This window comes from Gracilinanus agilis, chromosome 1 (assembly GCF_016433145.1).
Source record: "Gracilinanus agilis isolate LMUSP501 chromosome 1, AgileGrace, whole genome shotgun sequence".
In the NCBI taxonomy this organism is placed as follows: Eukaryota; Metazoa; Chordata; class Mammalia; order Didelphimorphia; family Didelphidae; genus Gracilinanus; species Gracilinanus agilis.
Window position 1 is genome coordinate 723,584,883 of NC_058130.1, and position 26,254 is coordinate 723,611,136.

The 26,254-nt window shown below is 39.5% G+C and overlaps 1 protein-coding gene across 1 annotated transcript; it reads left to right on the plus strand.

The window, feature by feature from the left end:
- Positions 1-1,653: 1,653 nt before the first annotated feature.
- HSH2D (hematopoietic SH2 domain containing) lies at positions 1,654-24,383 on the plus strand. Its single transcript, XM_044658570.1, has 5 exons — positions 1,654-1,763; positions 3,555-3,644; positions 11,535-11,700; positions 21,672-21,800; positions 23,736-24,383. The coding sequence occupies exons 1-5, from the start codon at positions 1,654-1,656 to the stop codon at positions 24,381-24,383; spliced, it is 1,143 nt and encodes a 380-aa protein (XP_044514505.1).
- Positions 24,384-26,254: the final 1,871 nt, after the last annotated feature.

Sequence of the window (26,254 nt, forward strand, 5' to 3'; positions counted from 1 at the left end):
AAGGACTTTTATTTCATTTTTTGGTTAAGGGAGAATCATAGAGGAAAGAGAGAAAATAATAATAATACATAAAAGAAAATAGAAGTTCAGGAGACAGAGACAGACATGACAGTGTTGGAATTACCATGATAAATTTAATATGAACTTCATTTTAATGGGCTTTTTAAAATGAGAAATACGTAACAGAGATTGCTAGTGTCATATAGAATCTTCTTTTTTCATTTCTATATAAAGGAAGCATTTATTTTAGTTGATTTTCAAGTCTAGATGATCGTGATAATAATTGTAAAGAAACATCTAGAAAGCAAGAGGAAAGGAGAGAACCAGAGCAAAGAAAGAGACTTCACAGAGAGACTTGGGCATGGTTCATCCAGGGAAACACATGCTTCTAGGAGAGGAGAGATCCATGTGTCCCCAGTGCATGCAATGGCTCAAGAAAGTGAAAAAACAGAGAGAATTTCTGGACCAAGACTGAAGTCATAGGAATGTGAGTTAGCCAAAGTGACTTGGCAGTGGTGAAGCAGTGGGACCTGGCAGAGTTACTGGACAAGTGGAAAAGAATTCCAGGACCAAGACACCTGTACACTGAGGAGGAGTTTCTGAACAACCCTGAATTCTTGTACCCAGCCACCTAGAGGGAAGAGCAAGAATTCCTAGGTGATGCCCAATTCCTGTATCCAGTCTGCTAAAGAGAAGTAGTTTATGGACAATGGCAAACTCTTAGCTTAAATGGAAGACCAGTACCAAAGAGGAACCAGAGTTAAGGAGCCATCAGGAGACAAAAGAGCAGCCTGGGCCTTACCCTCCACCTGCTCAGTGTTTTCATATCTGAGAGAAAGGGTTTAACTGTCAATTCCAAGACTGAAGAGGTCAGATTTGACTTTCTAACAATATCAAATGTTTTCCCTTTTGCAGTGGGGTCTTAGTCCTAGGATGGTACTATAAGTCTGGAAGACGATCTGCTTCCCTAAGGAAAAGGAAGGCCCACTAGAAAAGAAAAGAGGTTGTTTTGATGATTGTGGATTCAGGTTTAAGCCCTTTCTGTTTGGTGTTTCTGTTGAGTTCAATCACATCGTCCTCTATTCAATGTTTAGCTAGCCTGAGTGCTTCCATGGGAATTAAGAACCTTTTTTGTAGAGACCTAGACACAAGCTAACTCCTGACATTCCCAAAGTCAGTCCGTCAGTATGCCACTTTGTGCCAGGCACTATCCTGGTTGGGTACACAAGCCAAAGAGTGTTTTGTGAGAAGCTGATCTATGCAACCCAGTGCCTTCAGTTCTGGGCCAAAGGCCCAGCTCTTTAATATTTATTGATTTGTTGTTTCTTCTTCTTATACCCTTAATAGAATGTGAGCTCTGTGACTACAAGGACCATGACTCATTTAGCTCTGTTCCTCCCACAGAGCCCTGAATATAGTGGGTCCTTAATAAAATGTGTTGACTGAACACATGAACAAAAAACAGATTGTAATTTTATATTCCCAGTTGTCTGAGGTCAGTATTATGTATTCACCAGTGGCCCCAAAAGACTCATGCTCAGAAAGGAGCCTAACCTGAGGAAAGGAGGGGGCCTGTGGCTGAGTTGATCAGACTTTAATTTTCACTCCCCTTATAACAGGTGACTCGAAGAGGGAGAGAACATTAAAGCCAAAATGCAGGCACCATCACTTTCCTCTCATCTGAATGGGTTTGGAGAGACTCAAGCCAGCTGGCTGATGCAAGATGGGATCCCTACATGGTACCATGGCTCCATTTCCAGAGAGTAAGTTCACCTCCTCTCATGTTAGCAGTGGGCCAAGCAAAGGATCCTCCCCATCTTGCCCAGAATCAGAGAAGAAGCTGAAAATTCTGGGTAACCACAACTTAGATGTTAGAGAGAAAACTTCATGAGTGTTCATCACTGTTAAGGCAATACCTCAGCTCTAGCAACGAATGATGGTGATGCAAGTGGAGGAAGGCAAGAGAAGCAAGTGGCTATCTGTGGCTATGTTCTCTTGGGTTCCAGGTCTCTGATTACATAACTTTGAATTTCTCCCTTTCTATGCACAAAACAGAGTCCCAGGGAGAAGTATCATTAATAGCCATAATAGGGGACAGCTGAGTGGCTCAGTGGACTAAGAGTCAGGCCCAGAGACAGGAGGTCCTGGGTTCAAATCTGGCCTCAAACACTTCCTAGCTGGGTGATCCTGGGCAAGTCACTTGACCCCCATTGCCTAGCCCTTACCACTCTTCTGTCTTGGAACCAATACATGGTATTGATTCTAAGAAGGAAGATAGGGATTTTTTTAAAATAGTGATAATAACTAGTATTTCTATTGCATTTTAAGGCTTTCCAAGGGCTTCACATATATACATGTATATTATTAAGCAGCTAGGTGGTATGATGGTCAGAACACAGGACTTGAAGTCAGGTTCAAATCCCTCCTCAGACACTTTCTGAGTGGGCTGAGGAAAGTCCCTTAACCTCTCTGTATCTTAACATATAGAAAGTGCTTTCTGAGCCTTAAAGTGCCACATAAACACTATCTAGTATTGTTGGATTAAAGTGCCAAGCCTAGAATAAGAAAGATTCATGTTCCTGAGTTCAAATTTATCCTCAAACACTTCCTAGCTGTGTGACCCTGGGCAAGTCACTGCACTCTGTTTGCCTCCATTTCCTCATCTGTAAAATGAGCTGGAGAAGGAAATAGCAAATCACTCCAGTATCTTTGCCAAGAAAACTCCAAACGAAGAATCTGATACCATTGAAAAACAAAAGAAATATTTCTGAACAGCAGACCTCTTAACATTCTTTCCCTGCCCTTTCCCATCTAGTTACATCCTGTAGGCATCATCATCCCCCACAAACACATGTACAGAGAGTGATCCAACGCTATCTTGACATATTCCAAAATACATACCAAAAAGTTATAAAATCATAAGACTGGCAGCTACTGTAGAATGTTCTATACATGGAGCCTAAAGTTGGGAGAAGATCCCAGTTGCAGCTGGCCCAACCCAAGTCTGAGCAGAAATACCAGCTCCCACCTCCCTGTCATTCATTCCCCAGCCTAGGGGCATGTTTAGCTTAAAGAAGAGAAAATAAACTAATCAACTAGCTCCACATCAGACAGTTTCTGTGAAGATACTCATAAGAGAAATTGTAGACTGAGTGAAAAACTTCTTAACAATTAAAGCTTCCAAACAATTCAAAGAGAGAGTGAGCTCTCCATCATCAGAGACGTTGCTCCAACAGAGGCTGCTTGATCAGATTTTGTGCATGATGAGCTAGAGCTTTCCAGCATTGGCAGAGACTGGACAAGATGACCTCTGAAGCGTTTTCTAGCTCTATAACTCAGAGATGAGACAACCTTAGAGTGGAGATAGGAGAGGGGATTTGGAAGAAGCCAAGGTTTACAAGATTTTTTTTTTAATGGAGAGGAAGGAGGCAGAATTGTCAGAAAACTTTCCCAGGGTTGTGGGATAGAAGGTAGTCTCTGAATGGGTAGCCAAAGATTGATTGAGTCCTGGGATTTGCCCTGGCATCATTTCAGGCTTCTATATATTGTTTTAGATCTGCTGAAAGTTTGCTCCAGGAGAAACCACTGGGATGTTTCCTAGTACGAATGAGCCAGAGTCATGTGGGCTACACACTCTCATACAGGTAAGCAAATAAAACAGAATGGCGATCCCCTCCCCTCCTGACCCAATATGGTATTATAGCAAACTAAAAATATCTAGCTGGAATCAGGAGACCTGGGTTCAAATTCCAGGTCTGTCATTCATAATCTTATAATCTATGTGAGGTTGGCAAAGCCATTTCATCTTTATGGACCTTGGTTTCCTTGTTTGTAAAATGAAAAGGTTGAATTAAATGACATCTGAGATCTTTTTCAGCTTTAAATTTATGACCTCTGATTCTGTAATATTACTAATTCATAATACAAGAAAAACTGAGTTTGACACATTCTCCCAGTGAAGGGGCAGGGAGCAGGAGACAAGACAGGAACAGAGCTCTTCTGATTTCTTATATTTGCATATGAGAAGGCTTGGACTGAATTAGTTATTAAGTTAAAACTTTTAATAAGTTATATTAATATTATAATATAATAATATATTAATATGTAATATAAACTTTCTGGACTAGTTTAAGTAAAGAAAGTCTCAACAAAGTTCATGTGGCCCACTTTTAAGCAACCCAGAATTGGTTTTTTTTTTGTATTTTTGTATTCCTAGAACTTAACACAATGCCTGGCACATAGTAAGTGCTTAATAAATGTTTATTGATTAACTGAAATTAACATTCTTCCCTGAAAGTCTAAGTCTATTATAGATGCTAGACTTGGAGATTACATTCATCTTCAATTCATGGTTTTGCAGCTTAACAGACAGACATGTCTTTCTCATAAATTTCTGCCTGTCTGGGTGCTTGCAAAAGTCTTTAACCCAAAAACAATAAAGCAAAGAAAACAGAAAGGAAAACCTAGCTTTCCCTCTCAGAGAAAAAGACTATTCCCAAAAGGGTTTCAAAAAGCAATAGAAGATCTGACGTTATCTAGAGGTTACTCTATTACCTTAAGGATCAAATGAGATCATATCAGTAAAGTGCTTAGCACAATGCCTGGCACACAGTAGGCATTTAATAAATGCTTTTTCCCTGTCTCCTCTTCAAGTGAGAAACCAAACATTCCTGAGTGAAAATTCTTCTGGGTCCCTGCCAAATAATAGATATAAGAAATTTCTCCATGGAGTCCTGCAACATATAGAGATCTAGACAAAATTTTCAATAAATGAATGAATGAAGATTTATTAAACAATTATTATATGCCCAGTTCTGTGCTAAGTGGCAAATACAAATGCCAAGGCAAAAACCATTTCTAGCCTTTCTTTATCTGAGTTTGGTTGTGGGAGGATGAGCTTTTTAATTTAAATTAATTGTTTTTCAACTATTTTCTCTTGCTCCCACTTTCCCTTCCCATTTTAAAAAGAGAAGGAAAAGCAAAGAAACCCTTATAATAAAAATGTTTAGTCAAGCAAAACAAACTCCCATACTGGCCATGTTCAAAAAATATTTCCCTCATTCTGCACTGAGTCTGTCACCTATCTGTCAGGAGGTAGATAAGCTTAGTCTAAAACAGAGACAACACAATTGACAAATGGTCAAAGGATAGGAATGGGCAATTTTCAGATGAAGAAATCAAAACTATCAATAATCACATGAAAAAGTATTCTAAATCCCTCCTGATTAAAGAAATGCAAATTAAAACAACTCTGTGGTACTATCTTACACTTAGCAGATTGGCCAACATGACAGTAAAGGAAAATAATGTTGGAGGGAATGTGGCAAAATTGGGACACCACTGCATTGCCTGTGGAGTTGTGAAATGATCCAACCATCATTGAGGGCGATTTGTAATTATGCCTGAAGGGTTATGAAACAATGCATACCCTTTGATCCAACAATAACACTACTAGGTTTGTACCTCAAAGAGATTTTTTTAAAAGTTTGTACAAAAATATTTTATAGCCAGGCTCTTTGTGGTGGCAAAAAATTGGAAAATGAGGAATTGCTCCTCGATTGGGGAATGGTTGAACAAATTGGGGTACATGATGGTGATGGAATACTATTGTTCTATAAAGAATGATGAATTGTTTGATTTCTATATGAACTGGAAAGATCTCTATGAACTGATGCAGAGTGAAATGAGCAGAACCAGGAGAACATTGTACACAGAAACTGAAACATTGTAGAATGATCAAATGTGATAGACTTTGCTACTAGTAGCAATGCAATGATCCAGGACAATCCTGAGGGACTTATGAGAAAAAATGCTGTCCACATGGAGAGAAAGAACTGTGGGAGAAGAAACACAGAAGAAAAACATATGATTTATCATTTGTTTATATGGGTACATGATTTGGGGCTTTGATTTTAAAAGGATTACTCTACTACAAAAATGAATAAGATGTAAATAGGTGATAACACATGCATAATCCATTGGAATTGCTTATGAGCTCGGGGAGGCAGGAGGGAAGAGAGGAGGGAGAGAAAATGAATCATTTAACCTTGGAAAAATATTTAAAAATAAATTAAAAAAATAAAAGACAGACAACAGCTATACAAGATTGGTGACAAGGGAAGGATAATTTGTTTTATAAAGTTATGGGGATAGGGGCAGCTAGGTGGGTCAATGGATAGAGTACCAGACCTGGAGACAGGAGGTCCTGGGTTCAAATGTGACCTTAGACATTTCCTAGCTATGTGATCCTGGGAAAGTTACTTAACCTACATTGCCTAGCCCTTACCACTCTTCTGCCTTGGAACCAATATATAGTATCGATTCTAAAAGCAGTAGGTAGATCTTTCTTTTTTTTTTAAGTTACAGAGATAGCTAACTGAGCCATAGGGGAGTAGGTTGCTCTTGGAAAGGGTGTGTCAGTAACAAGTTGATTAGATTTGGGTTCCAAAACTGAAAAGTAGAGGCATAAAGGGACTGTAAAGATGGTGGCTAGTTGGAAGATGTCTGGGAAATGTAGTCCCTACAAGGTTCCACCTGAAATTACCTAAAATTTCCCGAAGGGCCACTTCAACATATCTGTATTCCAAAAGGAATTCTTAACACATACCCACTATGAAAAACACATTAATTTTTTTAAAAGTAAAAAAATTTAGAAAGGCCCCAAAGTGATTTGGAGATCCCCCAAAATGACTAAACACTTGGAGTTAGTCAGGGTTTTGTGGCTTTCAGGCAAATTTTATCATAAGGACCTGCAAGACAAAAGTAAGACAATCAATATAGATCTATCACAAGTAAAATAAAATGTTTTAAAAAACAAGCATGTATAAGCTCCTAGAGGAGTGCCCTACGAAGACTGCTATGCACCTATATTTGAAAGATATAGCATCTACACTGTCAATTCAGTTTCCATACTCATAATGGATATAGTAAGACAATGGATATCAGTTCATAAACATCCAAAAATGCAAAAATTATTTCAATGAAATTGGTGTAAAAAGGAAGGCCCCCCAAAACTAACTGTCTAATCACACTCTAAAACAAAAAAAGAAAGAAAATGCTAATTTTTCTTCAGTGGATCCCTGAAATACCAAGAAGTAGAGTCCTGGATGGACTCTGGGTGGAAATCTTCCCATTAGATCCCTATAAATTCCTAAAGTTTTTAAATATATTACAGACAAGGACTCAAAAGTATAGTTCTCTTCTGGGGCTTCTCCTCTCAACTTATACTCATTCAGAAGTTGGATCCCACCATGGAAAGCTATTACCTAAGGTTAACAGTGTCCTCTGTGAGACTACTACAATCTACAGTGATGTCACAAGTCCCCACCAACAAGTTTAATTTTAATAGTCAGTCACTAGACCAATTAGCTCAAAGCAAAGGCATTTACTAAAAGGGCATAATAAAAATGATAACTAGAAAATATCCCCCTATAAATTTGGAACACATTCTCCCACAATTAAACACAATGCCATTAGGAAGAGCGATTACATACTTCAGAGTATTCTTGTAGTAAAGTAAATTCATTTAGCTAAGGCAACTCATGCCTCTGGAACTACAAGTCCCCTAATGTCCTTCCCCTTTTTGAGGCATCCTGCTTCCCTGAACACAGTATCTCTGCTGATTGGTCACTCAGAGGGGCACATTAAATCATCTTTACAACTCAACTCTCAGCTGGTGAGGTTAATCGCCTTCTATCTCTGCAGATTCTCTTTGTCTCTTTCTCTGTTTCCCTGTTTGACTTTATCTCTATATCTGTGCCTGTGTCTGTCTGTCTGTTTCTCCCTCTCTCTCTCATATTAGTTTTTTGCTCCACTGAAAAACATGGTTGATGAAGGCAAAAGAACATTAAAGAGAGAAATTCCCTGCCCTTCCCTGGGACACAGAGATCTCATTCAGAGATCTACTTTTATTGTTCAGTCATGTCAGTTATGTCTAACTTTTTGTGACTCCATTTGACATTTTCTTGGCAAAGATACTGGAGCATTTTGCCATTTCCTTCTCCAGGGGATCTACTTCAGTGAATGGATAAGAACACATATTTCAAATATTAATCATTTGGATGACTGTCTTGTTTTCTCTCGAATTTATACTAATAATTGTTCCAGAAAAGCCCTTCTACACAGAAATGATACCATGGCCCAGCTCTATAGGAATTCTTCTTTTTTTTTTTTTTACAAATTACATGTAATAACAAATTCCATACATGTTTTCCTAACTTATATGATTGAACTCATCTCCCTCCCTCCCTTTCCTTCCCCCTCCCCATGCTAGCAGGAGATTCTATCTGTGTATTATCATGTATTACCATGCAAAACACATTTCCATATTGTTCATTTTTGTAAGTAATCTTATAAAATGAAAAACTCTCAAATATTAACCCAAATCAACAATTGAAAAATAGTATGCTTTCATCTGCATTCCAACCCCACAGTTCTTTGTCTGAGGTGGATAGCATTCTTTGTCATAAGCCTCTCAGAATTATCCTGGATCATTGTATTGCCGATAATAGCTAAGTCTATCACTATTGATCATTCCACAATATTGCTGTTACTACATACAATGTTTTCCTGGTTCTATTTATTTCATTCTGCATCAGTCCATGAAGGTCTTTTCAGCTCTTTCCAAAATCATACTGTTCATCATTTCTTATATCACAATATTATTCCATCATCATCATATACCACAATTTTTCAACCATTCCCCAATTGATGGGCATCCCTTCAATTTCCAATTCTTTGCCACCACAAAAAGAACAGCTATAAATAGTTTTGTACAAGCAGGTCCTTTCCCATTTTTTTAAATCTCTTTGGGACACAGACCTAGTAGTGGTATTACTGGATCAAAGGGTATGCATTGTTCCATAACCCTTTGGGCATAATTCCAAATTGCCCTTCAAAATGGTTGGATCACTTCTGTGGTACAGAGAGGGGGGCATAACAGTTTTGCAAGTTTTGCAGAATTCATTCTGTCAGTTAAGGAGTTTAGAATCTTAGGAAAAGTTCAGTTGGTCTTGGGACTTGTGGAGAGAACCAGGGTCAATCTGAGCTCCTTCTTGAGATTGAAACCTGGCCTATATTTTGCAGCTTTTCTTTTGAAATTGTTAATTTAGCTAATTCCTTTGAATCTCCCTGCCATACCCTATTTCCACCTTCATTCTCCCTGCCTGAATTCCTGTGAGGGTTTGAAAGGAGGGTAGTTCGGAGTGTTAGTTTAAATTTGATATTTTAAATAGTCAAATAGGGCTTACCCTTGCAACAAATGATATATTGAATCTTTGTATCCAACTTTCCTAACCCCATTGATTACAAACCCATCTGAGAGCTGAGTTAAGGCAGGTCCTTTCTCAGTCTCATGTTCCTGCTTCCCTTACCCCACCTGAAGTTTCTCTAAGTGGCTGTTAGGGCTTCCTTTTATCCTCTACCCTGCCAATCTATCCTAGAAGACAATAAACCCCGTTTGTATTTAATCAAGACCTTCTGGTTACTTCATTAGTAGATTAATAAGAGAGGAAGAGAGAAAAGAATAACATACTCTCTGGAGTTTGAGGGAAACTGAGGGTATCCATTTTGAAGGAAGTGTAACTTCAATACTTCCTTCCAGTGAAACTGACTAAAGCTTCAAGTCAGTTCCAAGGGGCGTGGCTGGTTCTAACCTTGCTCTGTAAAAGTGTCCTTTTACTTGAAGGGCTCAGTCTATTTCCCTTCAGTGTTTGTCTCTAACTGGGTCCCAGTCTGTGTTTCCCTGCTGCTATTGCCTGCCTTAGATTAACTCATCCTCTCCCTTGCAACCTTTGTTACCTCAGTGTTGTACTCCCTAAACTCAGGCATTCCCTTATTTCTCCCACTACCTCAACTATCAACCTTCATCATTGTACCTTCTTCCTTCACTATATTGCCTTAGGGATTCACAAACCCTTATCCACAGTGCCTATCCTTTATTCCAACCAGCTACTACCTATAGCCTAGTCCCTTGATTACCTCCAGCCTTGGGTCCCTTGCCTTGCCTTATTCCCTATTCCTACCAGCTATTACCCCTAGCTTCAGTCCCATACTACATCCTGCAGATTCCCTTATTACATCCTGAAAATCCCCTTATTACACTTCACAACTCCACAGGCAATGCATTAGTGTCCCAGTTTTGCCACATCCCCTCTAACATTTATCATTTTCCTTTACTGTCATATTGGCCAATCTGCTAGGTGTGAGATAGTACCTCAGAGTTGTTTTAATTTGCATTTTTTAATCAAGAGGGACTAGAATATTTTTTCATATAATTATTGATAACTTTGATTTTTCTGAAAACTGCCTATTCCTATCCTTTGACCATTTGTCAGTTGGGGAATAGCTTGAATTCTTATAAATTTGATTTAGTTCTTTATATATTTGAGAAATGAGACCTTTATCAGGGAAATTTGTTATAAAAATTTTTCTACAGTTTGTTGTTTCTGTTCTAATCTTGGTCACATTGGTTTTGTTTGAAAAACAATTTTAATTTAATATAATCAAAAGTATTCTTCTTACATCTTGTAATGTTCTTTATCATTGGTCATAAATTCTTCCCTTCTCCATAAATGCAACAGTAAACTATTCTATATTCCCCTAATTTACTTATAATATCACCCTTTATATCTAAATCATATATCTATTTTGGCCTCATCTTGGTATAGGGTGTGAGATATTGATCTACACTAATGTTTTGCCATATTGTTTTCTAATTTTCCCAGCAGTTTCTGTCAGATAGTGAGTTCTTATCCCCCAAACTGGGATCCTTGGGTTTATCAAACACTAGATTGCTGAGGTCATTTAGTCCTAATCTCTTCCATTGATCTACCCTCTATTTCTTAGCCAATAACAGATTGTTTTGATGATGACTGTTTTATAGTACAGTTTAAGATCTAGAACTTCTAGGCCACAAGCCTTCACCTTTTTTTTATTAGTTCCTTTGGTATTCTTGATTATTTGTTCTTCCAGATGAATTTTGTTATTTTTTTCTAGCTCTATAAAATAGTTTGATTGGTATAGCACTGACTAAATAAATAAATTTAAGTAGGATTGTCACTTTTTATTATATTATCTTGGCCTATCCATGAGCAATTAATGTTTTTCTAGTTGTTTAGATTATAGGAATTATTAAAAATGAAGAGCTATGGTCTGATTCAGAAAGCTGCCATTGATTTTGATTAATAAACAACATTTTTTTTAGTATGAAATTGGCCTTCCCAGATCTTTCTCCTTCCTTCCCCACTTTTTCCTTGATCCTCCCCTTCCTGACTTTCTCTTCCCTTTTTCTCCTCCCCAAGGTATATGGAGTGGTGCCTGGACTATGATCAAGAACTAAGACATAAAGGCACATGATGACTTAACACATTCTCTCAGGGAAAGAGGACCAATTCTCTCTCTACTCTCTTAGTTTGGATGTGGGAGAAACTGGTTTCCATTTCCAACCTCAATCCTGAACCCTGACATAGCTCCTCTCACCTTACTTCCTTACCACACATAGGCACTTGACTCAATCCATGGTCTCTTTCCCTCAGATCCAAGGACTGCTGCCGCCACTTCATAATTGAGCTTTTGCCTGATGGCTGTTTGGCAATCTCTGGAGAGAATGGTGTCCATGCAACATTAATGGAACTTGTGAGCTTCTATCAGAAAAATGCCATCCAGCCCTTTGAGGAACTGCTAACTCAGCCATGTGTCCGGGTAAGGAGGAGAAGGCAGTGGGTGGGAGGGACTTTGCAGGGAGCCTCTGCCACATCACTGACAAATGGGTGGATCTGGCCAGGGCTATCCTTCCCCAGAAGCCAGAAGCATGAGTGTCTGTAGAATGAGATAGAGAGTAGAATTATTCCATCTCCTGGTGAGATATCTGAAGATCCTATCCGGAGGGAATCCTTCCAGGTCTGGTCACGTATCCAAATTCTGCCCCAAACATATGTAGGAGAAGTAACCACACACACAGGGTTAATCTAGCTGATGAAAGTAGGGTTCTATAATAATAGCTAACATGTATATACTACTTTAACATTCGCAAAGCACACTTACATGTTATATCATATCATATATCATTTGATCCTCACAAAACCCTATATAATATGTGATATTATATAATAGTATTGTTCTCATTTCAAAGATAAGAAAAATAAGGCTGAGGGAGGCTAAAGGAGTTGCCCAAGGTCACACAGCAAATAAATGTCTGTAAGCCTGGGTGATTGGAGGGATGGTGGGACATGAACTCATACCTTCCTGACTCCAAGTCCAAAATACCATCCACTGCTCCACCCTAACTACCTTTAAAATTCTAGAGTTCAATCATTCAAGGGCTTTATGAGCCTAGGGTGGAGTAATATAAGGATTCCATAATTCCAGACATATTATCCTAGAGTTCTACAATTCTAGGGTCCTATAATTCTTGAGTTACATGGCTTCAGATTTTGTCAGACTAGCGTTTGTCCTGATTAAGCCATTTGACTAAATCTAGAGTACCATAGTATTTTTAGTTCTATGAATATAGGCTTCTAGAATTCTTGCATCTTTAATACCAGTGATCTCTGATTTATGAATCTCTGATTCATAGTAATCTATTATTGTTGAGATGGTAACTGCACAGGCACTCTTGGGGATTTTTAAGCTTACCATACTGCTCCTATTCTCTCATATGCTGAGGTACCTTCCAACTATGAAATTTTTAAAAAATTTTTTTCCAGGTTACATGTAAATATAATTTTAATAATCATTTTCTGGCATTTTGTGATCCATATTCACTCCTACCACCTCTCTTTCCCATCCCTCCCTCCTCTCTAAAACAGCAGGTCATATGATACAGGTTGTACATGTGTTATCATACAATACATATTTCCATGTTTGTTGTGTTGTGAAATAAGACTCATGTCACTTACACAAGAAAAATTCATGGAAGTAATAAAGTGAAGAATGACATGCTTCAATCTGCATTTGGATTCATTCCATCCTCCTATGGTGGTGGATAGCCTTTTTCATCATGAGTCTCTTGGAGTTGTCCAGATCCTTACATTATTGGTAATAGATGATCATTATGCACTATTATTTCTATCCAGCTATGGAATTCTAGCCCTGACTACTAATCATAAGTATCCCCCAAGACTCAGTCATGAACTCTCTTTTCTTCTCCCTCTACATTATTTTCCTTGGTAATTTTGTCACCTTCTTTAGATTCAATAATCATTTCTATACAAATGATTCTCAAATCTACATATCCATAGATCTCTCTCTTGAGCCAGTCCCATCACCAACTATTTTTTGTTTGTTTGTTTGTTTTTTTATTTTAAACCCTTAACTTCTGTGTATTGACTTATAGGTGGAAGATTGGTAAGGGTAGGCAATGGGGGTCAAGTGACTTGCCCAGGGTCACACAGCTGGGAAGTGTCTGAGGCCGGAATTGAACCTAGGACCTCCCGTCTCTAGGCCTGGCTCTCAATCCACTGAGCCACCCAGCTGCCCCACCAACTATTTTTTGGATATCTCAAAGTGGCTGTCTCATAAATATCTCAAACTCAACATGTCCAAAAACCCTCTATTTTCATACCAAATCCTCTATTCTTCTGAATGTTTCAATTGCTCTTGAAAATACAACCCTCCCTTCATTTACCCGGGCTCCTAATCTCATTGTCATCCTCAATTCCTCACTTTCACACACCCCATTCTTCTAATCTATTGCCAAATTTTATTGCTTCTACATTCACAACATCTGTTGTATTTGTCTTCTTCTTTCCACTCATCCTGGTTCACAGCTTCTTCACCTCAAACCTGGACTACTACAATAGCTTTCTGGTTGGTCTCTCTGCCCCAAGGCTTTCTCCACTTTAATCCATCCTCCCCTCAGGTGCCAAAATTATTTCCCCAAAATATAGATCTGACCATGTCACCCCTAGTCATATACCATTACTTCCAGAATCAAGTATAAAGTCCTGTTTGGCATTCAAAGTCCTCCATAATTTGACCCTTTCCTACCTTTCCATAATTTGACCCTTTCCTACCTTTCTTATACTTAACTCCCTTCCTTCTACACATTCTACAATACAGTTTCTTATTACTTCTTGAACTTGACACTCCAGTTCTAGCCTCCATACTTTTGCATTGACAGGCATGCCATCTCTGTGCCTGGAGTATTTTCCCCACTTCATTTCTACCTCCTGGATTTCCTAGTTTTCTTTAAGACTCTAGATCACAGTGGCTAGAGAGTCAGGCCTAGAGATGGGAGGTGTAGGGTTCAAATATGACCTCAGACACTTCCTAGCTGTGTGACCCTGGGCAAATCACTTAACCCCCGTTGCCTAGACCTTACCACTCTTCCACCCTGGAACCAATACACAGTATTGATTCTAAGATGGAAGGCAAGGGTTTTAAAAAAAAAAAAGAGCTCAAATCCCACCTTTTGCAGGAGGCCTTTCTTCATTCCCTAAGCTGCTAGTCCCTTGCCCTCTGAGATTACCCTACATTTATATTGTAAAACTTACATGTACCCATTTATTTACATATTTTCTCCTGCATTCAAATGTAAGCTCCTTGAGGGCATAAGGGTTAAAATAGGAGTTTTGACAAAATAAGAGAGCAGCTTTTAATAATTTAAGTTTTAATGAGAATATAGTAGAGTTGTAAATTGGTATTATCCCTTTAAGCCAGAGAAAACATTTAGCAGTTTTTAACAGTTAACAATTTAGTTTAATTAAAATAGAGATAGTAAAAGAATATAGTAAAATGAAGATAGTAGGAGAAATATAGGAAAGAGGTAGAGAAAGAAAATTTCCTAATGTCTATACTAATTATCCTATAACTAACTATAATTACTATTTAAAAGTGCCTATAGCTACCTGTAACTGCCTATAACCAACAACCATCCCACAAAATTCCAACTCAATCCAGCCTAATCAAAAACAACCCAATCAGTGTTTAATACATCCCCAATTAGGTCTTTCAATGAAGATCAACCACCTTCCAACCCAGAAAAGATAAAAAATCCCTCTAAAGGCTAAAGCCCACCTTTTTATTCCAACAACTAAATGCCAACCACCAACCCAAAACACTCCCAGCAGCCATCTTCCCTGCAACTGCCAACCCTAACTGTCAGCAACTGATCACCCAACTGCTAGCCCCAACTATTCGCAACTGACAGACCAACCAACTCACACAGGCCTCTTTTATAACCTTTTCCTACCTTACTTCTTGTCTCTATGGTTCCTCCTTCCTGTCTCTATGGTTTCTACTTCCTGTCATTGTGGGCTGGTTAATCCCTACACATCTCTATAGTAAGAGGACCTCCAAGTACCCCATTAAATTAAAAGAAGAATAAAGAATTCCTTTTTTACAAGGGCAAGGATTATCTTCTGCCTTTTTTGTATCCTCAATACTTAGCCCAGTGTCTGGGAAGTTCTCAGGAAATGATTATTGACTGACTTGTGAAACTGAACTGAGTGTAAGACTTTATATTTATTCCCCGTTAAATTTCATCTCAAAGAGATTCAGCTCAGTGTTGTAGCCTATCAAGAACTCTTTAAATGCTAACTCTACCATCCAGGTTCATAGCTCTCTTTCCCAGATTTGGGTCAGCTTCAAATTTGATAAATTTTGTCTTCTTCCAGATTATTGACAAAAATATCCAACAGCAAAGGAATAAAGTGCAGATTCCATAGTGACTCAACTGGAGTCCTTCCAAGCTAGTATGAAGTCATTCACCTATTTGATTAGTCTCTGAGCCTAGCCCTTCACTCAGCTGTGAATTCATCTAATTTTACCAGTATCTAGTCCACTTTTCTCCATCTTTTACCAAGAATAACAAGAGTATCATCAAACACTGATAAAATAGGAATAGAAACTATTTTTAGGGTGAAAACTCTCTACAGTATTCCTTTGATGGATCAGTTTAGTGGTCCTGTCCTAGAAGGACATAAGGTTAGGTAGCATTGAGCAGTGTGTGTGTGTGTGTTTGTTTGTTAAGCAGACCTTTTCCTGTTTTGTTTTGCTTTTTAGTTTAAATTTTTTTCAATTAACAAAAATCTATTTTCTCTTCCAAGGCAGCAGGTGGCACAGTGGAAAGAGTGCCAGGCTTGGAGTCAGAAAGACCCATCTTCCTGAATTCAAATCTGGCCTCAGACACTTACTAGCCATGTGACCCAGGGCAAATTGATTAACTCTGTCTCAGTTATCTCATCTGTAAAACGGGCCGGAGAAGGAAATGGTAAACCCATCCAGTATCTCTATTAAGAAAATCCCAAATGAGGTAACAAAAAGACAAACACTACTGAAAAGAACTCAACAACAAATTTTCTCTCACTCCTTCCCTATCTACTGAGAAAAAAAATCTTGTAATTTGATTGCACACAATCAAACAAAACAAAATCCTGCATTAGCTGTGTGCAAAAAATATGTCTCAATCTGTACCCTGAATCCATTGTCTCTCTGTCAAGATGCAGATAACATGCTAGAATCATGATTGGTTATTGATGATATTGGAGTTCTTAAGTCATTTTGGAGGGATGGATGGGGAGACTAGCACTTCTGGTATGAAGGTTTACCAAGCCCTTTTCGGGGTTGCTCACCCACCAATGGTGTCTGCCCTTCACCCAGCTCTCACGTCTGGCTCCAGGAATCTGTTGCATGGATAACAGCGACACTAGGAAAGCTGTCTCAGCAGATGAGCTTAACCAGGCTGAAAGTAACCAACAGACCTCAAACCTGTTGGTGAATTAAGGGGATGTTTTTCCCAAGTTTATGAAGACTTCCCCAGGCAGAATGGTTAGAAGAGAACAATGTATTCCAACAGCTCTGGACATAGAAGACACAAAGGTCATCCACTACATCCTGGCCCATCGCCAGTCATCCTGACTTTTTCGTCTTACCACTGGATTTGGATGACTCTAGAAGAAAGAGTGAAATGGATGACTTTGTGCAACTCTGCCTCACATCCAATGCAAGCACAAGTCATGACATCACCCCTTGATGTCATTAGTCCCCTTCAAAAATGAAGGATGAACAAAATGTTTTGAAAGTCATTTTTCTCTCTTGTAGTCCCCTCTCAGCATAACCAAGTTTTTCCCTAGATGATGCCACCATCTCCAGCAGGTCATTCTAAACCACCGTTTCCCTCTTTCAAGTCCAGTGAAGGATGTTTATGGGTCATCAAGCCTGGTGCTTCCTGGGATGGTTTGTCAGCACCTGCCTCTTCTAGCCTCATTGCTCTTTTGACTTTAACTAATCTCTAGACAACACATGCAGCACTAACTGGAAGGGATTTTTTTCTTCCTGCTGAAAAATATGTCGTCAATGTGGACTCTGCCTGTCAAATTTTAATCTGGTCTTTGCCAACATTCCAAAATTCTGACTTCAGGATCCTATGGTTTCTATGTATGAGACTAAATGTGGGTCTTTTAAGCCTTTCCACTGGACTCCACTGTTTCCCTTCTTCAATCATCTACCACAGCCTGAATATTTCTGATGCAAATCTTCCAATTCAAGGCTCAGACAATTCCTCTCCAGCCAGGTGTGGCAGCTCTAGTAAGACACATTCTAACTTGCCACTCTGAAGTCTTCGAATTGCTTCATGCACAACCTTCTCTCAATTTCCAGATGTCAACTTCCCCCAGACACATGACTCGTGACATCTCCAGAAAATCTCTCCCATCTCAAGAGAGTCTTGAGCACTTTCTCTATATCTTCTTTCTTGAGGAATGAAGAGAGTCCAGTAACCAGTTTCCAAGTATTCTCACCTGGAATATACCACTGTTTCAACTCACTTGTTTCCTATTCACTTATTCATTTGCCTCATTAGAGGGGCAAATCATAGAGCCAACCAGGAATGGCAGCCTCACCATCCTTAACCCCATTCTCAGGTGGCATACTACTAATATTAAAAGACTCTTAGGAGGATTCAATGCCAAAGCTTCATATCAACATTTTAAAGATTTAATAGGGGCATCTAGGTAGCTCAGTAGATAGAGAGCCAAACCTAGAGATAGAAGGTCTTGGGTTCAAATTTAGCCTCAGATACTTCCTAGCTGTATGACCCTGGGCAAGACCCTCAACTCCATTTGCCAAGCCCTTACTGCTCTCCTGTCTTGGAACCCATTTAGTATCAGTTCTAAGAAAGAAGGCAAGGGTTTTTAAAAAAAAGATTTAATAATCATTCTCCATATTTTAGTTAAAATCATAACCACATCTTACACAGATATGCAATACAAAATATATACTTTTATACTCATAACCTTGCCTTCTAATTGGTCTCCCTGTTGCATGTCTCTGCCTGCTCCAGTTCAACCTTCACTCACTGCCAGTGTGATTTCTCCTAAAACATAGGACTGGCCATGTCACCCCCTACTCAATGAACTCTGGTGGCTCCCTCTTACCTCCAGGATCTAATAGAAGATGCCCTAATATTTAAATCCCTTATAGCTTGCCTTTTTCCTTTCCAAACTTCTTATACTTTCTCCCCTCCATTTATTCTTTGATCCAGTGACACTAGCCTTCTTGCTGTGACTCAAACATAAATACTCCATCTCCTGACCTAGTGCCTTTGTTGGGAATGTTCTTCCTCCTCCCCTCTGCTTCTTCCTTTCTCCCCCTTCCTTCAAGATTCAGCTCAAATCCTACCTCCTTCAGGAGTTCTTTCTCAGCTCCCTCCCAATCTCCTACTCCAGTGATGGGCAAACTTTTTAAAGAGGGGGTCAAAGGAAAGGAAATGTTCATCTGTCAGTCTGTTTCTAAGGCAACTCTTTTGAAGTTTCATTGTATTGTATCCTACTCGTTGTATTCATCAGATTAGGAATAATGTCCTGTGCAGGGATAGAACATTTCAGGGGGCTGCATCTGGCCTGTAGGCCATAGTTTGCCCATCACTGTAAATATTATCTTCCATCTACTCTACATACATCTAGCAAGTCCCTAGTTTTTTTCATATTTGTCTCCTCTGTTCAAATGTGAGGTCTTTGAGGACAAGGGCTGAATTATTTTTTAAATAATTTTATTTAATTAATTGATTTAGAATATTTTTCCATGGTTACATGATTCATGTTCTTTCCCTCCCCTTCTCCCCCCGCAACCACCCCCCTGTGGCCAATGAGCAATTCCACTGGGTTTTACATATGTCATTGATCAAGACCTATTTCCATATTATTAATATTTGCATTAGGGTGATCGCTTAGAGTCTATATATCCCCAATCATATCTCCATCAACCCACGTGATCAGGCAGTATTTTTTCTTCTGTGTTTCTTCTCCCACAATTCTTTCTCTGGATGTGAATCGTGCTCTTTCTCTTAGGTTCCTCAGAGTTGTCCTGGATCATTGCACTGCTGCTAGTAGAGACAGGGACTGTATTTTTGCCTTTTTTCTTGTGTCTTCAGGGCTTAATATCTGGTATAAAGTAAACACTTGAGAAATACTTATTGATGAGCTAATTTTGACTCTAAGATCCAATTATCTGATCTCATTTTGTTGTGGGAGAAATGCATCCATGTTTGTAGCAGGGTCTCACCCCAAGAATAGGAGACTCAAACTTCATTCAATCCAGAAGATTGAATAAAAAGAATTTTATTTGAAGAAGTCGGTTATGTTGGTATAATAGCCTAATAGATGGTGGGGTAGTCTGGGGCCTAATCAGGTAGCCTTAAGGCTGATGGATAAGCCCAGGAGCTGGTAGAGTAAATCTCTTTGGAGCTGATAGCGTGGAATAGCAGCTCCCCTCTAGAGGGACAACTTCCACTGTGGATCAGAGTTGGCATATTTACTGGGGTAAAGGAGCTTGCCATCTCCCATTCCAAATTCAGATGGAGGTATGTTTTGGGGGAGGGTTGCCATAGAAAATATGGAGCATGAGCGAGTTTGGGGGATTCTTCTGGAATGCCAGAATCCCCAGGGCGCAAGTTCCATGTTTCCCCATTGTCCACCTTGTCATCATTTGTCAACATGGGATAGGTCTCACTGCCCTTCTAGAATGAGAACATAGGAAGTGGGGAATGTGGTACATTGCAGGGACTACTATAGGTGGTTAATTATGTCTTTCAGTTCTAACAACAATATGAATAATTAATAAAACAGAGTAGACACAAAGCTGATGCCCAGCATAGAATATTACAGATCTAGTACACAGAATGCAGAGCCAATCAATCTACATTTCACACTTAACCCATGCTGAAACTACAGGTATTGTAGTTGATGTTTAACCAATGCTAACCAGTGAGAAATGCAAGATTTCAGAATGTGAGGGTCCCATTCCTATTATCATCCCTTACTGTCCACTGCTAGCCCATATTGATTTGACTCTGAGACTCTGATTAGAAAGGACCTATAGCTTTGGACAGCTAGGTGGTGCAATGGATAGAGTACTGGGCTTGGAATCAGGAAGACTCATCTTCATGAGTTCAAATCTGGTCTATGGCTTTTACTAACTGTGTGAACCTGGGCAAATCACCTAACATTGCTTGCCTCAGTTTTCTCATTTGTAAAATGAGCTGGAGAAGGAAATGGCAAACTCCTCCAGTATCTTTGCCAAGAAAACCCCAAAATGAGGTCACAAAGGGTTAGACACAACTGAAATGACTCAACAATAAATGAAATGGCTTCAGATTCTAAGAGGCTGGGATCCTGTATTCTAGAGTCCTATAATTCATGTCTTATTTTCCTTAAATTAAAAACTCCTATGAATTTATCTCATAAGTAAATTCTAGTCTTAGACTCTCTCCTCAGTTAAATAGTATAGTGCAGTGATGGGCAAACTATGGCCTGTGGGCCAGATATGCCACCCTGAAATGTTCTATCCCACCTAGCATGACATTATTCCTAATCTGACCAATGCAATGAGTAGGATAAAATACAATGAAACTTCAAAAGAGTTGCCTTAGAAACAGACTGAAAGATGAGCATTTCCTTTCCTTTGGTGGGGGGTGGGGAGGGACAGCTAGGTAGCTCAGTGGATTGAGAGTCAGGCCTAGAGACAGGAGGTCCTAGGTTCAAATCCGGCCTCAGACGCTTCCCAGCTGTGTGACCCTGGGCAAGTCACTTGACTCCCATTGCCTACCCTTACCACTCTTCCACCAAGGAGCTAATACACAGAAGTTAAGGGTTTTAAAAATAAAGTTTGCCCATCACTGGTATAGTGGATAGAGTGCTGGACTTGAAGTCAGAAGGACTTTAATTTGAAGCCTGCCTCAGATATTTACTAGCTGAGTCAATCACTGGGTAAATCACTTTATCTCTCTCAGCCTCAATTTCTTCATCTGTAAAATAGGGATAATAATATCATCTATATCCTAGGATTGTTGTGAGGATCAAATAAGATAACATGTAGTGTTTTGCAAACAACAAAGTATAGTGTAAATACTAGCTATTATTATTTATTTGTTCCCTATTATTATGCTCACTTGGTGGTCCATGAAGGCAAAGAACATATCAATTTTTTTTTACTGTTATCCCCAGGACCTCACATAGTTTCTGATACATAATAATCAATCAAGATTTAATAATCAACTATTCTTTGCTAAGCACCTACTATGTGCCAAGTACTCTGCTAGTCACTGTGATATAAACACAAAAATGAGACTGTCCCTGCTTTCAAGGAGTTTATATCTCTCACACAGTAGGCATTTGATAAAGACTGGTTGAATGAATGGAAAGGAATGACTTTGTTGTTGTTGTTTTTATTTCCAGGTGAATGAAAATGATGTTAAATATGACAATCTCTCCCTTTATTCTAACGTTGCAGTGGGTGGTAAAACCAGCCCAGTGGATGGCTCATCGGCTCACATGCCCAAGCCCTGCTTATCTCCTCCCATCACTGTAAGACATTTTCCCCATACGTGTCCCTTAGAGCTGACTTCTTCAATAACCATGTAGAAAAGATAGAATAATATGATCTAAGTGATAGGCAATTGGCAAGGTTCAGAATTAATTGAACTAAACTAAAAGAGTTGCAATCAGTGAATCAACATCAGCCTAGAGGGAGATCCCTAATGAATGAAAAAAAATCATAGAATCTCAGCTGGAAGGACCTTTAGAGACTACCTGACTAGCAATCTCCCCTCCAACAAGTAGTCATCCAGCCTCTGTCCAAACAACTCCAGGAAGGGGAAACCTACTAGCTCTGGAGGCATCCCACTCCACCTTTGGATAATGTTCATTGTCAAGATGTTATTCCTGGGGCAGCTAGGTGGCACAGTGAGTTGGGAGGACCTGGATTCAAATCTATCTCAGACACTTCCTAGCTGTGTGACCCTGAGCAAGTCACTTAACCCTGTTTGTCTTGCCCTTCTGTCTTAGATGTGTTACTAAGAAAGCAAGAGTTTACAAAAAAAAAAAAGTCATTGTCACCTACTGTTCTTGGTTCCTACCTGTAGCATCTGGCTTTGGCCCTGTTCCATTCAAATGGAACATTGGAAAGACCACTGGAGGCAGAAAACATGGTTTGAATCGTGATGCAGTTCTGTCACTTGTCACCTGTGTGTTGTCACTTAATTTCTCTAGGTCTCAGATGTCTTATCTACAAAATGTAAGAGTTGGAATAGATGATCTCAGAAATTCCTACCAAATCTAAATCTGTGGTCCTATGAACGTTCTCAGCACTGATTTGGATGAAGGTATAGGTGACAAGAAGTTGTGAAATTAGAAGAGATCTCTAACACATTGAATGACAGAATAAAAAAAAATAATAATAGTTAGCATTAATACAGAGCTTAAAGGTTCTGCAAAGTACTCTACAAATATTAGAGCAGCTAGATGGGGCAGTGGATAGAGACCCAGGCCTGGAGTCAGGAAGATTCAGCTTCCCAAGTTCAAATCTGGCCTCAGACACTTACTATCTATGTAACTCTGGGAAAGTCATTTGCCCATTTGCCTCAGTTTCTTCATCTGTAAAATAAAGGAAATGGCAAATCATTCCACTGTCTTTGCCAAGAAAACTCCAAATGTTATCACAAAGAGTCAGTCACAACTGAAATGACTGAACAATAACAATATACAAATATTATTTTATTTGATCCTTACAACAACCCTGGGAAATAGGTGCTATTTCTCTCTCCATGATTTCAGTTGAAAAAAATTGAGGCTAAGGGAAGTTAAATGGTATACCCAGGGTCACACAGCTAGGAAGTGTCTGAGGCCATATTTGAACTCGAGAAGATGCACCTTCTTGACTTCAGGTCCTCTATCCACTGGACCACCTAGTTGTTCTTTTTTAGACATAGACATAGACTTGTTTTTAAATGTAGGAAACAAATTATATTGAAATATAGCTATCAACAAAAAAAAATTTTAACAAATTTATGGTTCCCAGTTGAATAATACAACCCTAAATGACTTGCCCAACGTTACCCCACTAGTAAAAGTCAGGGAATCAAAGAGGAGGAGAAGAATGTCAGAGTGGAATCTTAGAATATAAAACTTAGAATGTGAGAACTTCAAGAAAATACAGTCCAACCCACTTCTTTTACAGTTAGAGAAGAGGGAATGATTTGTCTGATATCACACAACTAGTTAGAAGAACTGGGACTAGAACCCAGGTTTCTTCATTTGTAGCGTAGCATTTTTTTTAGGGAAGCTCCAGGAAGGATCATCCCAGTACCCTAATGAAGAATACTTAGCAACACCAAGAACTTGTGTCAGGGAAGGATGCTTAAAAGGGGAGGGAGGGATAGAAAGGTATAAAAACCAACTTTCCGATATTTCTAAGGTCCAACCCAGGGTGACATGGTCATTCACACTGAGTTCTGTTTACAGGTATCCCTGAGACCCATGCCTCTGCCTTGGAAAAAAATGACAGTGAAGCCCAAAGCTGACACACCAGATACCTCATCCCAACCTTTTGACCAATCACCAGCCACCAGCCATGCTCAGAAGTCAGGGAAAGCCTTGTTGAATAATGCCCCACAAAAAATCTGGAAGAATCTTAAGAATCTGCCTCAGACTGGGAAGAAGATAACAGAGCAAATCAAAAGCCATCTCCCAGATATGACGCTGTCCTTCCCTTTGGCTTCAGTAGCAGCTGAGAGGCATAAAGAGGGCCAAGCCAGGGAGGTCCCGAGCCCAGTGAGAGATGAATCTGTCGCCCAAGAAGAAGAGAGTCATCCAGAAAGGGAAGCCCAGAATTCCCCCATAAATATCTATGTAGATCCTTTTGAACAAACTTCATATCCAAAACACACCTCTCACTCCAAAATTCAACATCTTGACTTGTCTCTGAGGAAATTAGTCAGGACATCAACCATCCCCATTTCAACTTCTGAGAAACCCATCTTGCCTGGCCCTGGGAGGGCAACAATCTCCGAAGGGACTACAAGCCAGGACTGTCCCAGGACAGTAAGTGATAAACTATGCTTCCTCCCTGAGGAGTACAGGCCACCCCCACCCTTTGCCCCAGGGTACTGAGAGCCCTGGAGGGAAGCTAGGGTAATTCAGAATAGCAAGTATTCTGTACTCCTCTATGCCAGTGGTCTGGCATAGATCCTACATCTGGAGCACAGTGTTCAATTCTGGACACCCCATCCTAGGAGAGACGTTAACAAGCTTGAGAGCATACAGAGGGGAATAACTAGTTGGTAAGGAAACTAAAGACTGATCGATACAAGAACCAATTGAAGAACCTGAAGAATTCTAACCTAAAGGAGAGACTTAGTGAAGATATCAAATTGCTGTCTTCAAATAGCTGAAGAACCATCATGGCAAAGAAGCAATCATTATTTTTTCTTGGTTCCTGAGAGCAGAACTTTGACCAGTGGAAGAAAGGAACAGAAAAACTAATTTGATCTCCTTATAAAAAAAGACTTGAGTTCAAATGCAGACTCTGGCACATCCTAGCGGGGCAACCCTGGGCAAGTCAAAACCTCTCGGAGCTCTAGGTGACTCTCTAAAACTATCAGTGGCAGAAAAAGTGTCAACCAGTAAGAGTTGCAGGAGTTCCCTCATCTGGGAGTTTCCAACACTAAGGAGATTACAAGATCTGTCTCTATCCCCATACAAAAATGTTTCCAACCTTAGAGCGGTCTAACTATGAAATACAATGATTTGGATGGGTAGTGAGATGCCCATCACTGACTGCCTTCAAATAGAGGCACTGTACTGAGGATGTTGGATTTACTTATCTGTGAACATGCATTTCCACTAGTAGAGTATACATTAGGATATTTCCTTTCTAGGTGCTACATTAAATTAAGCCCCTGACCTGAAGTCAGGAAGAGCTGAGTTCAAATATGGCCATGGGCACTTACTAGCTTATATGATCCTGAGCAAGTCACTTAACCTCTATCTGCCTCAGTTTTCTGAATTATAAATTGATGATAATAATAGCAACTACCTCGAAGAGTTGTCATAAGTAGCAAAGGAGTAATATTTGTAAAGGACTAGCACAATGGCTAGTACATCACAGGTAATTAATAAATCCTCATTTCCTTGCTTCCTGTCTGTCTTTGTATGCCCAGCACAGTGTCTTCCATATTTGTTTAGAAATTTAATAAATATTTTAAGGTGAATTGTAAAGTGAATTAATGGATGGGGTGGGAATTTAAACCAGGGGATCTCCAAAGTCCCTTCCAGCTGTTAGAGTCTGATTTTATGGTCTTGGGAGTGAGAGGAGCTGTGGAAGAGTAGAACTTTGAGTTCACTGATCTATTGCTTTCCACCCTCAGTACTAAGAAATAGAAGTATATAAGCTAGAGCTACCTAAGGATTGGAAAGAATTCAAATAAAGACAACTCACATTCTGGTATTTCCACTCATAGAGGTAGTGATGTTTTTGTTTTAGGGGAGGAATGGAGTTTCCCTGGAGTTACAAACCAGTCTCTTTACTCTGCTAAACATAGTTCATTTGCCTCACTTAAGTGAAACTGCTTCAGCACTCTTCTGTTAGGAGAAGGGAATTTGTGACAGGCTTGGAAGGTTAGCAGTGGCAGGTGATCAATGTTGCCTACCCCAATGAAGCAAATGAAACAGGGGTCATGGCTGTACATCTCAACAGGCAGGGCTGTAATTAGCAAGAAAGAGTGGCAAAAGGGTGCTGGTGTATCTTGGGTTGGGCTTGTGCCAAGTAACCAACCAGGGAAAGGTAGGAGAAGTTAGCACTCATCCCCTAAGGCAAAATGCTCCTTTCCCACCTCAGTGAATAATTGGTGTAGTGGAAAGCAGGATGGATGTGGAGTCAGAGAAAGTGGGTTCAAATCTTGGCTCTACACTTGCTGCCTTTGTGACCTTGGAAGTTATTTCATGTTTCTAGTCCTTAGTTTCCTCAGTCTATATGGGACAGT

What these genes read in the sequence shown, in the direction of transcription:
- HSH2D (XM_044658570.1), top strand. Translation starts at nt 1,654, where the DNA reads ATGCAGGCACCATCACTTTCCTCTCATCTGAATGGGTTTGGAGAGACT. An exon ending in CATGGCTCCATTTCCAGAGA is followed by an intron (nt 1,764 to 3,554) that starts GTAAGTTCACCT and finishes ATATTGTTTTAG; the next exon opens with ATCTGCTGAAAGTTTGCTCC. An exon ending in TAACTCAGCCATGTGTCCGG is followed by an intron (nt 11,701 to 21,671) that starts GTAAGGAGGAGA and finishes TTTTATTTCCAG; the next exon opens with GTGAATGAAAATGATGTTAA.